Consider the following 14,723-nt stretch of genomic DNA (forward strand, 5'->3'; position numbering starts at 1 on the left):
ACTGTGATATTCTCTGGGATTCCACTTCCACCCACTCTTCTCAGAGGACTCTTAGCCCTTGGCTTTCATTCTGATTGGACAGCCGAAGCAGTTCTTGGATCTCCACTTGAAGAGGAGCCTCGTCTTCTCTGACATTCAAGAACAAGTTATTAGTCTCATAATTTGTTGCACTCTCAGTACTGGATGTACTAGCCCCATGCCACCCCCCCAACCCTTGGACCTACCCTGGCCTCTAGTCTCTTAGGCAGTGTAATGGCAAAAATGTGGGACTTAGCATTAGGAGATATGGGTCCATTTCCTAGTTCTATTATTTAATAGTTGGAGGACTTTGAGCAAATCATTTAATTACACTGGACCTCTATTGTCTTTCTTTTATTAAAAAAAAAGTTCTCTTGATGTTTTTTTGTCTTTATATTTCAGTCAATTCAACACTGACTCCTCCCCTCATTGAGTCCTCCCTTATGACAGAAAAACTAGATGAAAACATCCAATACAATGTCTGCATCTGGCATTATATTCAATATTCTATCTGGTCTACCAACTCTTCATTGTGAGGGTAACATTAAACTTTATTATTTCTTTTCTGAGACCTTCCTTCCCTGTTTTCAATTTCTCAAAGTTTAACCTCTTTGTAAACTTTGTATTGACAATGTTGTAGTCATAATGTAGCGGTTATTTTCTTGGTTCTATTTATTTTACCCTGTTTCCATTTATGTAAATCTACCCATTTTCTCTGAATTTCTCATATTCATCATTTCTTATTCTCAGTCATGTTATATTGTATTCATATGACCATAGTTTTTTCAATCATCCCCAATTGATGGGCATCCATTTTGTTTTATTTTAACCATAAGCAATCCTACTGTGACTAATTTGATATATATTAGAACTTTGTTTCTGTCAGCAACTTCTTTGGGCCATGTGCCAAATACTAGAATCGTTGGAATCAAAGGTAATAGAGTTGATTCTCCATTTTCTCTTCTTTGAAATGGGGATAATATTGGAACTATTTCCTTACAGAGTTGGCGGAAGATTAGTGCTCTGAAATTCATAAAGAGTTAGGTGAGCACTATGTTATGAAAATGCTTGTTTTATTCCATAAATTAAAGATAAAATAAGTAGAAACTAGGAAAAAAAGCTAATTAAATTCTCAGTTTCCTAGACAACTCTCCTAAGACTTGAAAGACCTTCCTAAAACACTAATGTTTTCCGGAGTGCTGTGAATGAAGTGGAAGAAACCCATGCAAACCTATTCTTCCTCTCTGTTTTGTTTTATCCAAAATTACTCCTTTCAGAGTCAAGTTGCAGAACACATGCCAACCTGCCTTGTTAGAAGGAATTCCTCACACCTTAGCCCACTCTATACCAATGGAAACATAACAAACTCAAAACCAAAGGAGTGGATGAAAAGAGGACAATATCCATGTTTAAGAGAAAGCTCAATAGAACTGCATATCTAAAGAGACAGGAATCTTGATTGGGGTTTGACCTAAGAATAGATATCAGAGAATCTTTGAACATGGAATGGGGGGCGGGGAGAGAGAGAGAGAGAGAGAGAGAGAGAGAGAGAGAGAGAGAGAGAGAGAGAGAGAATAAAGACAGACATACAGAGACAGAAATTCCATCTTCAGTGTAATTTTTTGTTATGCTATGCATTTTATTTTATGGCGAACAAAATATTCTAAGAACAATTCTATAATATTTCACCAATTTACCAAGGGGATCCTGATAAACAAATATACTTAGAACCTCTGAACTAGAAGAAAACAGATGTTTCTGACCTGACTTAGAATAGAATTGACTTCAACATTTCCACAATCAATGACATATACAGCAAGAAATTCAATCATTGAAAGATTTTATAGAGAAAAAAGTTAAAGTTGCTATTCTTTTGCCTTGGCATTTTATCATGTCATGATAAAAATCTGTTTAAATGCAATTTGAATGATTAGAATCCCTTCATGTGCCAGGCTGCTTCCAAAAAACTGTCTCATTGACAGTTACAATATTCCTTGAGTATCTAGAGGGACTAATATAACCTGTTTATCAGCATCTACTTCATTTCCCTACCTCCAGAGGAGTAAGCTGCCCCAATTAAGGCCAACAAGCCTCTTAGTGAATTGGGTTTCTTTTGCAACATTTTAAAAGGCATTTTTCTAAGGCTTCACAGAGTATTCTTGAACACCAGCCAAATAGACCTCCTTAGGGCTATTGTACTAACAAAGAAATGAGTGTACACAGTTCAATGCCAGCAACAAAAAGCTATTAAAAGTTACACGTAATGTTTTCAGGAGTGCTGTGAAAGCAATAGAAAAAAAAAAGCATGCAAATCTATTTTCCCCTCTCTCCGCCTGTTTTATTCCAAAATTACTCCTGTCAGCATCACACACAGAAATCAGTAGGTTTTTATTTTTTAATTTGTTTTTCCCCCTTTCAGTTATCAGGCCAGCTGCAGCATGGGAGAGTAGGGCAAGGTGTGTCCTTACATACTAAGAGGATTAACAGCCCACAATTTGAAGCACTCTTCCATATTGTTTAGTCACTACTTTGTTTTACTACAGGATGAGCTCCCTATACTTACATTTCTAGTCTTAATATATAATCCAAGTCCAAGTAAATAATTTCCATGTGACTTGGATGCAACACAGAGGCATACATTAGAAATAGAGCAATAGACCTCCTAAAACTTAGCATGTCTAAAACTGAATTATTCTTCTTCCAACCAAAATAGTTGCTTCTCCTTTTCTTTTTTCTTTTTTTTGTATATTATGTAACTACCTTATTTATCTTGACAGCAACATTCTCTTCCATATGCAAGCTTCTTCTCTTTCACCTCCCTGCCCAATGTATATACTTGATCATTAAATTCTGCTCATTTTTTTTCTTCCTTAAGTTAATCATTTCCTCTCCTCACAAAAAAACATCAGCCTCCTTTAGACAAGTGAAGGTTGCTCCCACCTCTTTCTGGATGTTCCTGTGTCTAGGATGATTGCACCTAACTACCACATGTCCCCTTCTCCATTCAAAAATACCTCAGTGGTTTGAGTTTTTGCCGTCCCATGGTATACTTCAACTTGAAGTTGTACCTCTGACTAAGAGTTAAAGTAGAACAGAATTCCTCCTACCTCCCTCTGTTACCAGACTGACATATTTAAAAGAAACTTTATTCCCAGAGGATTTATTAAACTTGAGTTCTAATCCCAGTTTTGCCAATAGCTGGGTGATTTTTAGACAAGTTAATTTATCTCTCTGTACCTCAATTTCCTTATCCAGAGAAATGAGAGGTTTGGACTAGGATCTAGTCATTTAATGATCTTTAAGATCTCTTTCAGTTTTAAAATTGTTTGATTCTAATTTGGAATGAAATTCTCCAACTATATTAATGAAAGCTCCCTTTTGTTTCTGAAATTTGATACGCTAACATTTTGGAATCTTACTATAAAGTCTGGTTTCTTTCTAGGTTGTTCCCCTTGGGGATGAATACTGGATACTCTGGTATGGTCTTTCAGGAAAAACTAGAAAGAGAAGAAATAGGAATGAGTGTTCTTCATCCCATTTATTCAACTTTCAATTATATAGGTTAAACTTTGTTAAACTATACTAAATTTTCAATTGTGGGAGTAAAATATCCAGTTAACACCAATTCTTTTTCTCATAGCATGAAGTCACTGAAGAGATCCACTTGATGAGTGAGAAAATAATAATTGAACCTCAAAGAAATACTATTGTAAAATCTGTAAACAAAATTAAGTACATAGAGTAAATAATCTCACTTGAGGAGAGTAAGGCGAGAAGATCAGAGGAATAAAATCTGAGAGTTGAAGAAAGTTCCTGGCTTTGGAAGAAGAGGGACCAGATTGAACAGTAGAAAGTCAAGAGAGGAACCAGAATAAAATTATTTCCCAAGGAAAAAGGAGAAGAATTTCTAAAAAGTGTGGGGAAGAATTTCTAAAAGGGATTATATCAGTTATATTCAGTAGGGCACAATGTTTTGGGGAATCAAAGTGATTAGGAGGTGACATGTCCTTGGATTATAGTGGTAGGAGTGGAAAGCAGATTTCATATGTGAGTATATGTAGAAATGGGTCACTTCCTCAAAGCAGAGAAATATATAAATATTAATATTAATACAGAGTAGTCTTACCCATGAAACACAGTCATTCCAGAGGTAAAATATGATAACTTGGATTGCATGTGACTAATGAAAAGCATGCCCTTATTTATTCACCAAAGGATGGGCACCCAAAATCTTTTGCTGTCTGAAATTTGTCAGTTTTTTATTCATTTTGTTGTACTGCATCTCTATTAAGAGAGATAGGGGCCTTTAATATACAAAAATATAGCAGCTCTTTTAGTGATGGAAAAAAATTGAAAATTGAGGTAGTGTCCAACAATTGGAGAATGACTGAACAAACTGTGACATATGATCATAATGGAATACTATTGTGCTATAAAAAATGATGAGCAGGATACTCCCAGAAAGCACCTGGAAATACTTACAGGAGCTGATACACAGTGAAATGAACTGAGTACAAAATAAGAACAATATTTTAAGATAATCAGCTGTGAATGATTTACCCATTCTGAACAATACAATGGTCCAAAGACAAATCTGAAGAATTTAATGATGAAAAATGCCATCCATCTTCAGAGGAAGAACTGATCATATCTAAATACAGGATGAAGCATATTTTTTTTCATTTTCTTTATTTTTGAGGGCTTTTGGGGGGAGTGTATATTTTTTCTCAACGTGACTGTTATGGAAACATTTTGCATAAATACATATGTATATCAAATTGTTTGCCTTCTTGTATGGGTCAGAAAGACAGCTATGGGGCATGAGGTGAACTCAGACCAAGAGAGGTATGCTGAGCCTGTAGTACCTCATTGAAAATGATAATTTTATTTCAACATAGTTTTCTTTTTAATCTTATGTTCTTTATTCTGTCATTCTGAGAAGGCATTCATAAAACCTCATCGTATTGCCCAAGTGGATCATAATGCAAAAACGTGCATTATGTCCTGGTCTAAACTAAGTAGTACCATGTCAGATGTCAGAATCCTACACAGGCACCTGAAACCACTGCTCTTGTTACCTGACCCATAAGGGATACCACATGGAAAACACATGCACATATACCATTTCTTTCCCTAAGTAGTCCCTAGATTATCTTCAGGCACCAAACTTTTGGGGAGGAAATAGTTCTTAACTACATTGCAAGAAAGGAATCAAAGGGTTTTGTTATATCATGGCATCTAGGGGCTTTAGAAAACAGGGAAAACTTACTTGATTCTGTGGAAACCTCACTGACTGGTGATGATGCAGACACAATGGAAGAATTCATCCCTGTCTCATCTTCCTGTACTTTCCTTGTAACGATAACGGCCTGCTTCGGGTCTCGAGCTTGGCGGATGATGGCCAAGGCTTCATTATGTGTAGTGCCTTTAAGAGATTTCCCATTAATGGAAAGGACCTCATCTCCTTTTTGAATGGTCCCTTCTTGAAAGGCTAGCCCATTAGGAAATACTCGGTGAACCTGAACATAGCATAAAGAACAAAGATCAACACATGAGAACAAAGAAAATCCCATCCTAACAAAGTCCATATAGCCATCCTGATCATTTTGTCATGGAAGAACTCTATCATACTGTTCGATGTCTGGAGCTAAATATGAAACAAAGTGTAAAGCTCACTCTCTTTGTCCTAACTCATAATCATTTACATCTGTTTAATACTTCAGGTTTGTAAGGCGCTAAGCTAACCTCATCACAATCCTACAGAGTGGATAGTGCACATATCAATATTTAGTATGTTTTAAATGTGGAAAGGCAGTTTGGTTTAGCAGATAGTAAGCCAACCTCAGAATCCCCAATCCCTGGAAGATGAACCTTCATCTGGTGGTGGTGGGGGGGGGGGGATTGCCATTATAGACGTTTGCTTGATTAGTTGACAGAAATGATCCTTTCTAAATAAGACTTTCTGACCCTCCATTCGTGTTCAAATCACTGAACAGTCAATGTCCAAACTCCCAGAGGCCTCAACTATGGCCAGAAAATTTTGACTACTTACTGTAATTGCCTTGTTTTCTAGATCAACTCCTCCGGCTAAACTGAATCCAAGGCCAGCTCCTTCTTCCTTATGCAAAATGGTAACATGAATGCTGTCAAATTGCTATGGAAAGAAAATATTAAAGCATATTTAAATGCATATGAATGAATAGTCTAAGCCACTTATTGATTGTGTGACCTCAGGCAAGATGTTTTCAGTCTCAGTTTCTTCACCTACAAAATTCAGATATTCAAAACAGGATCCTCTAATGCCTTTTGCAGTCTTAAATCCAATGATGCCATGATCTCAAGGCTTTCTCTTCCTTCAAAACCCAATTCAGAGGTTATCTGTGTTCCCCCCACCCCCATAGCAGAATTTGATTCCCTCTTTATATTGGTTTCTTTTATGCTAGGTATATTAATTTATATTTGTTTCCCTGACACCATCCATTAACCAAATAATCAATTTCCTGACTAAAATTTCCCCAACTACTTCTAATTTGATTGTTTTGATAGTGTAAACCTTTAACTTGGATCATGCTAGATTATGATTTCTTAGACAATAATAAATATAATGAATTTTAGGCCAGTAAATGTAGAGTTGCCACTTTCTGTATATGTTTATAAGTCTGATTTCTCTGTCTCTTTTTTATGTAGCTGTCTCTCCTCTGTTTCTCTCTGTCTTAGTTTCTCTCTCCTTATTACTTTAAAAATCTTCTTTGCATAGATAGAACTTTGGTTTTGTAATCTCAAAGCCTAGATTTAGGTCTTTGTTCTGCTCCCTGATTAACTGTATGCCTTGGCAAGGTCTCAGTTTTCTCACCTATAAAATTAGAAGATAGACGAATATTATCTCTAAAATCTCTTCCAGTCCTAACATTCTATTTTTCAAACCATTTTTTGATTAACCATATATCGTGCCCCTATATGGATATGGGCACCTCAGAACATAAGAGAAACCCCTCTGATCAGAACAATGTTCCCTTCTCTGAGTCTTCATGACTCCACTCTAGTCTTCATGAAGCAGACTTCTAGGTCCTAGATTTGCATGTTCTTCTCAGGGTACCATAACAGTTAAGTAGAACAGAGCCCTAGCTTAGTAGTTTGAAGATGTACAGTTTGTTTAAAAAAACAAACAAACACCCATTTGGTATAAAACAGCATTCCCAGATTAGGTGACCTTGGTCAGTTCTCTTCAGCTATTAGCTTCAGCATCACATCCATCCTAAGAGGCAGTTAGAATTAATGAATTAAGATATGACTGATGTCATATATCACAGAATTGTTGCTGAGAAAGCACTTTGTGATGGAAATATACTCTATGAATGTGAGTAACTGCTATTACCACTGCATTGATTATACAACTGTGAATAGAATAGATGAAATTTAAGGTCTTTCTCAATATGGAGATTCCATACTTCTATTAAAGGTAGTTACTTGAAGCATTGAAGCATCAATCACATAGTGGGATAGAAAGAGATAATCTTATTCCCCCTATTATCTAAGGGATTTTTAGCTAGCAGGTATCTCACCTTCAACTTGTTTTATTTTCTTTTTTTCTTAATCTGGTAAATGATATTTAAAATTATGATCTCTGAGGTCCCTTTCTAGTTCTAATTCTTTGAATTTGGTATCTTGAAGTCATTGGATACCCAGAATAATTCTTGTTTTAGAGTTATCTGACCAACTGAAAGACATCCTGTGGTCTCTATGTTTGGTACCCTATAATTTTAATGTATCTTCACAAAGGAGTGGATTTGAATGAAATATATAGGAACCATCCTCACACCCTCTGGCAAACTGACCAGTTGTAGGTAAAATGAAAAAAAACATCATGTAGACTACATTAAATCCTATGATTTACTTTCAGCACTAAATGGAAGCTACAGGCATGGATAATACTTTAACATATAAGATTTTTTATTACAGGTATAACTATGTAATAGCAAAGCTATTATATTACAGATATGCTTATCACTAGCAGATCAGGCCAAGCTATTGTGGAAGTTCATGTTGGTCATGCCTCCACAAAAGGGGTAAGATAATGGCAGGTTCATCACTAGAGCATGCTTGGGTGGTTTTAAATTGAACTGGTCTTCTTCACTTTCTACAAGAAACATATGTTAGGGGTGGCTAGGTGAAGCAGTGGATAAAACACCGGCCCTGGAGTCAGGAGTACCTGGGTTCAAATCCAGTCTCAAACACTTAATAATTACCTAGCTGTGTGGCCTTGGGCAAGCCACTTAATCCCATATGCCTTGCAAAAAAAAAAAAACCTAAAAAAAAAGAAACATATATTACCAATGAAGTTATAAAACTTTAAGAGCAGGAGAGGACCCTTGAGAGCATCTCACTCAACTATTATGTTGACAAACTGAAGTCCAGAGAGGGGAGTGGTTTGTCTGAAATCATGCCATTTGTAGATGTAGAGGCAAAATCTGAACACAAGTCTTCCATCTCCAAGTGCAGAACTCTTTTTATTACCTTATATTTCCTCTTATGCAATAGACTTGATATGATCATTTGGCTATCAAATACTCTGAGTAGATATAAATACCTCACAGTTGGTCATCTCACTTCTCTAATTTTTTCTTCATTTGTGGCAACTGGACTAAATGATCACTGCAATCACAATCAGCTTTAATAAGCAAAATACTCATAAGATTGCTATGCAGAAAATATTTTAATTATAAAAGATATAACTATGGACTATTAATATTATAAATCAATAAATAGAACATTGAGACCTTTTTTATAATACTAGGAATGAATGAGCTGTGTAGAAAAAATGATCTTTTTCATTGATAACTAAAAATTATTAATACTGTTTAAATCCAACTCTATGTGATTCTATTCTGTACTCAAAATATAACCTGCCCCCAGTAATTTTCCATGAATGATGAATATGGCTACAACAATTTTGAGTTCCCCCATGTGTTAAATTCCCCCAAACATTCCTGTTTCAGGTCCCCATATCTAGATCTTGTTTTGATTAAAACCAAGTTTATGTTTTGGGTTCCCTGGTATTTTGGCTTTGTTTAAATTTTATTGAATATTTAGTTACTCATGACTAGTTCACTCTAATTTGCTTTTAAGCTGTCCTCTTGGCAATTTTACTGAACATTACATGTATGGTTCATGTTGAGATACCCTTGTCTAAATCATATAACTAGACAGCCTAGTTTTAGATAAGTATGCAAATTTGACTTTACATAAAGATTTTACATAAACAATCCTGAAAGAAATCTACATTCTAAAAAAACCTATTTTAACTTTACTGAACATTACTATGCTTTCTCTCCACCCTCTGCCCCAATCAAACAAAAACAACAACAGAACCCTCCAAGTAAAAGTATAGAGACATTGCCACTGCTAGAGTGGGGGCTTTGAGACATGTGGTGGGCAGAGAGGAAACCATTGCCTCTTAGGCTCTCCTGTGTGTTCAGCTCTGGTACCTGTCTTTTGTCCACTTGCACAGAAGGACCATGTGTATCTTCTAGGCTCCTGCATGTTACCCATTCTGTCCTGTTAGTGTATCTGTTTGGATCTCACAGGTCAGTTGTCCTCCTATTCTGCCTCTAAGTTCTAGCCAGGGTCCAGTGACTGACCCTGACCCAGTATATTCCTCCTTCTGGTCCCTAATCCTAATTTGCCTTTAAACCTGTGCCTGTCCTGTCCTTCTAACATTCCATGACCATTTTCATTCCTCTCTAATTCCTTCCCTTACATAGAAGTTAAAGTGAGAAATGTCTGTTTTGCAAACCATCCAGAGCCTGATCCATGCCTCTTTTCTGGCTCATTCTCCTGGACTAAATAAATTTCTTTCTAAAACCATTTCAGATTTTGAGGTTTGTTCTCATTACCAACTGAATTCAACAATAATGGATCTCAGAATTAGCTCTTAATTTTTGTGGCCATCTAGTAGAGTTATATGGAGTGAGTTAGAAGATCATAGAATTTAGAGCTTAAATACCTCATTAACTAGAATTTATGTAATGCTTCAAGGATCAGCAAAGCAGTTTGCAATACCATCTCATTTGAACTTCATAACAATCCTACTCTTAATAGAGGCAGGTTTTATTATTATCTCCATTTTATAAATGAGGAAAAGTGAGGTTAAGGGACTGGCCCTAGGGGAACATAGCTAGTAATTATCTGAGGGGGCATTTGAAATCAGGTCTTTCTGAGTCTAGGTCCAGTTCTTTATCTACTGCATCACCTAGTTTCTTGCTTGTGAAACAGATAGTAGATAGTCAATCCAGGAATAACTTTCCCAAAATGACAGAAATGAAACTAGAAACCAAGTCTCCTGTAGGTCTTGCAGTCCAACTTTCTTTTCTATATACCATGATTTTTATGTCCTATCATAATTCATGAGGTTGTTAGCATTAAGTGTCACAGAATGACAACACCCCCAAAATTTCAGACTTGGAAGAGACCTCAGAGACCACTGACCTCACCAATGTCAGTATAGGAATCTCTTTTGTAACAAACATATTAAGAACTTTCCCTTGAAGAACTCTAGTTGGAAGGGAACCACTGCCTCTGGAGGCAGGAAGTGAAGAGTTTTATTAGAAAGCAATAATTTTTCCCCATATGTACTGAGCCTAAATCTGCCTCTTTCAAATTTTTCCCCATTACTTCCAGTTCTTCCCTTGGAAGACAAACAGGTAAAATAAAAACAAAAAAAAAATCAACAATTGAACCAATTCTTTATGTTGTTGTTTCTGTTCAGTCGATTTAGTCATGTCTGACTCTTCATGATCCCATTTGAGGTTTTCTTAGCAAAGATCCTGGAGTGGTCTGCCACTTCCTTCTCCAGATCATTTTACAAAGAAGGAAATTTAGGCAAACAGGATTAAGTGACTTGCCCAGGGTTACATAGCTAATAAATATTTGAAACTGGATTTGAACTCAGTTCTTCCTGACTCCAGGTCCAACACTGTCCACTATGTCACCTAGTTGCACAATTCATACATTCATGTGCCTCACCAATTAGATGACAAGACATATAATTATCTTAAGAGAGTCATAATTCCATATGATGACCCTTTAAATATTTGTAAATAGCTACCATGTCAACTGTTAAGTCTTCCCTTCTCCAAACTAAATACCACCAGCTCCTTAAACTGATGCTCCTTTGAGACAATGATCATCATCATCATCATCCTTTGGATGTTCTCTAGCTTATCACTGTCCTCCTTAAGATGTGCCATCTAGATCAGAAAACAATACAATCTGATCAAGATATGGAATGAAAGGAGACCATTCCCTATTTGGAATATTGGATCCAGTTTTGGGTTCTAAGTGTTAATTAATATTTTTGACTGCTATATACCATTCTTGACCCACATAGAGTTTGTATAAAATTCCCAGGTTGTTTTTTCCCCTCCAGATGAACTGGGAAATATGACAGTTTTCTTTTCCATCTTTCTGCAGATGAACTTTATACTGTAATTTATCAATGATTCCTCTCATATTTTTAAGTTAATTTTCATGAATTGGACTTTATGTTTAATCTCCATTAAATTAAATTTTATGAGCTCTGACCTATAATTTTAACCTGTCAGTAACTTTTGAATATTTGCATTGTCATCCAATATGTGACATCTAGTATGTCCCCCTCAGAATTCTGTCAACCACACATTTGATAGGCCTGATGCCTTGTGCCTTCATCCAAATAATTGATAAAACTGTTACTCACAGAACCAAGGAGAGACAGACTTCCCTGAGGGTACTCTTCTAGAGACCTACAAGTTAATATCTCTCCATTTACTAGGATGTGGTTATTAAAGGTCCAGTTGTCCATCGTGCTCTAAATGTACATAATTGCAATAATATTTGAATATCTCCTAATCTTTACCATAAGACTAGCTTAAAAGACTTTGTTACATGCTTGACTATAAACTAGGTAAATTAGATCTATGTTGTTGTTGAGTCATTTCAATCATATCTGACTCTTTGTAATCCCCTTTGGGGCTTTTCTTTTTTTTAAGTTGAATTTAAATTTTCCTGAGTTACATGTAAAAACAAGTTTTAATATTAATTTTTAAAACTTTGAATTCCAAATTCTCTCCCTTCTTCCCACTCCCTCCCCATCTCCACTCTCCTATACTGAGAAAGCAAGTAATTTGAAATAGGTTAAAAATATGGAGTCATACAAAACATATCCATAATATTCATATTGTGAAAGAAAACATAGCCTCTTCCCCCAAAACATAAAGAAACCTCAAGAAAAATAAAGTAAAAAAAAAAGGTATGTTTTAGTCTACACAGACACTATCTTCTCTCTCAGGGGATGGATGGGCATTCTTTATCATTCATCTTGGATCACAGGACTGGTGAAGAAAAGCTATGCCATTCACAGCTGATTATCCTACAATACTGCTGTTACTTAGTATAACAGCACATTTTCACATTGCATCTACTCATGTAAGTCTTTCCAGTTTTTACTGAGAGCATTCTGCTTATTATTTCTTATAGCAGAAGAGCATTCCATCATAATTTCATATTGGGGTTTTCTTGGTAAAGATACTGGAGTGGTTTACCATTTCCTTCTCCACTTCATACAGATGAGTAACTGAAGCAAATAGGATTAAGTGACTTGCATAGTGTCACAAAGTCAGATTTTAACTCAGGTCTTCCTGACTCCATATTCTATATAGTTACTGTAGAATGTCTTTGATTTCCTTGACAGAAAAACAAATGAGATTAAGCTGGCAGGATTTATCTTGATTAAATCATACTGATTCTTAGTAAATTCCTGCTTTCTCTTCTAAAATTTTAGAAATCATCCCTTTAAAAATCCATGTAATTGCAGACAAAACAATTCCCAATTGACAAATGGTCAAAGGATATGAATAGGCAGTTTTCAAATGAAGAAATTAAAACTATATATAATCATATGAAAAAATGCTCCAAATCTTAGTGCGTAGAGAAATGCAAATTAAAACAAAACTATGAGGTACAGCCTCATACATATCAGATTGGCTAAAATGATAAAAAGGGAAAATGATCAATCCACTGTTGGTGAAGTTGTGCACTGATCCAATTATTCTGGACAACAGTAAGGAACTATGTCCAAAGAGCACTAAAATTGATCATACCCTTTGACCCAGCAATACCAATACTAGGCTTATTTCCAGAAGAAATCATAAAAAATGGGAAAACTCCCACATATTCCAAAATAGTCATAGCAGCTCTTTTGTAGTGGAAAAGATTTGGAAATTGAGGGAATGTAAAACAATTGAGGAATGGCTGAACAAGTTATGATATATGAATGTTTTGGAGTACTATTGTTCTATAAGAAACTATGAATTATCAAACTCTAGAGAAGCATGGAATAAATCACAGGAATTGATGTTAAGTGAAGGTAGAAGAACCAAGAGAACACTGTACACATTAACAACAATATTGTGATCAATCTTGATAGATGCAGTTCCTCTCTGCAATCCAGAGAGTTAGAACAACTCTGAGAGACCTGTTATGGACAATACTATCTACATCCAATGAAAGAAAAACAAAACAAAACAAAATAAAACAAACAAAAACCTATAGAATCTGAATGCTCACTATATTCACTTTTTAAAAATTTCTCTTAGGTTTTTCTTTCCTATCTCATGATTTTCTTTCTTTTTCCTTAGTTCTAATTTCTCATACAGAATATGACTAATCTGTAAACAGGTTAAACACAAATGTATATGTACAATGTTCACCAGACCATTGAGGGGAGGAGGGTGGGAAGGGAGGAAAGAAGGATATTATGTAACATAAATATACATATGCATTTGAATGAATGTTGAAATACTTTCATAACATGTAATTGAAAAAATAAAATATTAATAGGGGAAAAATAAAATCAATTAATGACCATTAAAAAGACAAAAGAGATAATCATGGAAATTACATTTTGCTTAAAAAGGTACTATGGACAATAAAAGTAATATTAAAAAATATTTTTAAGTTTTTTTCTGATAAAGGCCTCATTTTTCAAATATAAAAGGAACTTAATAAAATTTATAAAAATAAGATCCAATCCTCAATTGATAAATGGTCAAAAATGTGAACAGGCAGTTTTCAGAAGAAATTAAAGACTGTCTATAATCATTTTTTGAAAAATGCTATAAATCACTATTCATAGTGAAATGCAAATTAATTTTGATTAATATGAATTATTAATTATCAATAATCAATTAATTTAATTAATTAGTTTAAAAATTAATATGACATACCACCACATGCAAATTAAGACAATTATGAGATGCCACATGTCAAAAATGGCTAATACTAAAGGGTATGTGGGAAAATAGGTACACTAATGAATTGTTATAATTATTAACTGGTTCAGTCATTCTGGAACACAAAACTATGACCAAAGGGCTATAAAATTGTACATATCCTTTGTTGCAGCAATAACATTTCTAGGTCTATATCTCAAAGAGATCAAAGAAAAAGAAAAAAGATCTATATGTACAAAAATATTTATAGTAGCTCTTTTTGTGATGGCACAAAATTGGAAATTGAGAAGGTACTCAATAATTGTGGTACAAGTTGTGGTACATGATTGTAATGATATATTAGAAGAATGGTTTCAGAAACCCTCAGAAGACCTACACGAACTGATGAAAAAACCAGGAGAATAATAGACACAGTAAAGCATTATTGCAGTGATGACC

At 35.1% G+C, this 14,723-nt stretch overlaps 2 protein-coding genes across 3 annotated transcripts in view; one reads left to right on the forward strand and one right to left on the reverse strand.

Annotated features, from left to right (window-relative positions):
• The window catches only part of LOC141521434 (stAR-related lipid transfer protein 5-like), a 38,864-nt gene extending 24,890 nt beyond the window's left edge, over positions 1–13,974 (forward strand). The window contains exon 6 of one of the 2 annotated variants that reach the window (XM_074233994.1): positions 3,659–13,974. In XM_074233994.1, the coding sequence (XP_074090095.1) occupies positions 3,659–3,686 (28 nt within the window). In that variant the 3' untranslated portion in view covers positions 3,687–13,974. Of the gene's footprint in view, positions 1–420; positions 1,531–3,658 lie in introns of those variants that run through there. The other variant, XM_074233993.1, reaches the window with a different exon arrangement.
• The window catches only part of LOC141521433 (pro-interleukin-16-like), a 41,831-nt gene that overhangs the window by 2,476 nt on the left and 24,632 nt on the right, over positions 1–14,723 (reverse strand). Inside the window, exons 10-11 of the mRNA XM_074233991.1 lie at positions 6,071–6,172; positions 5,288–5,537 (exon numbers count right to left, since the gene is read on the reverse strand). Coding sequence (XP_074090092.1) covers positions 5,288–5,537; positions 6,071–6,172 — 352 coding nt within the window. The remainder of the gene's footprint in view (positions 1–5,287; positions 5,538–6,070; positions 6,173–14,723) is intronic.

The sequence above is a fragment of the Macrotis lagotis genome, chromosome 4 (assembly GCF_037893015.1).
Source record: "Macrotis lagotis isolate mMagLag1 chromosome 4, bilby.v1.9.chrom.fasta, whole genome shotgun sequence".
NCBI classification, from domain to species: Eukaryota; Metazoa; Chordata; class Mammalia; order Peramelemorphia; family Peramelidae; genus Macrotis; species Macrotis lagotis.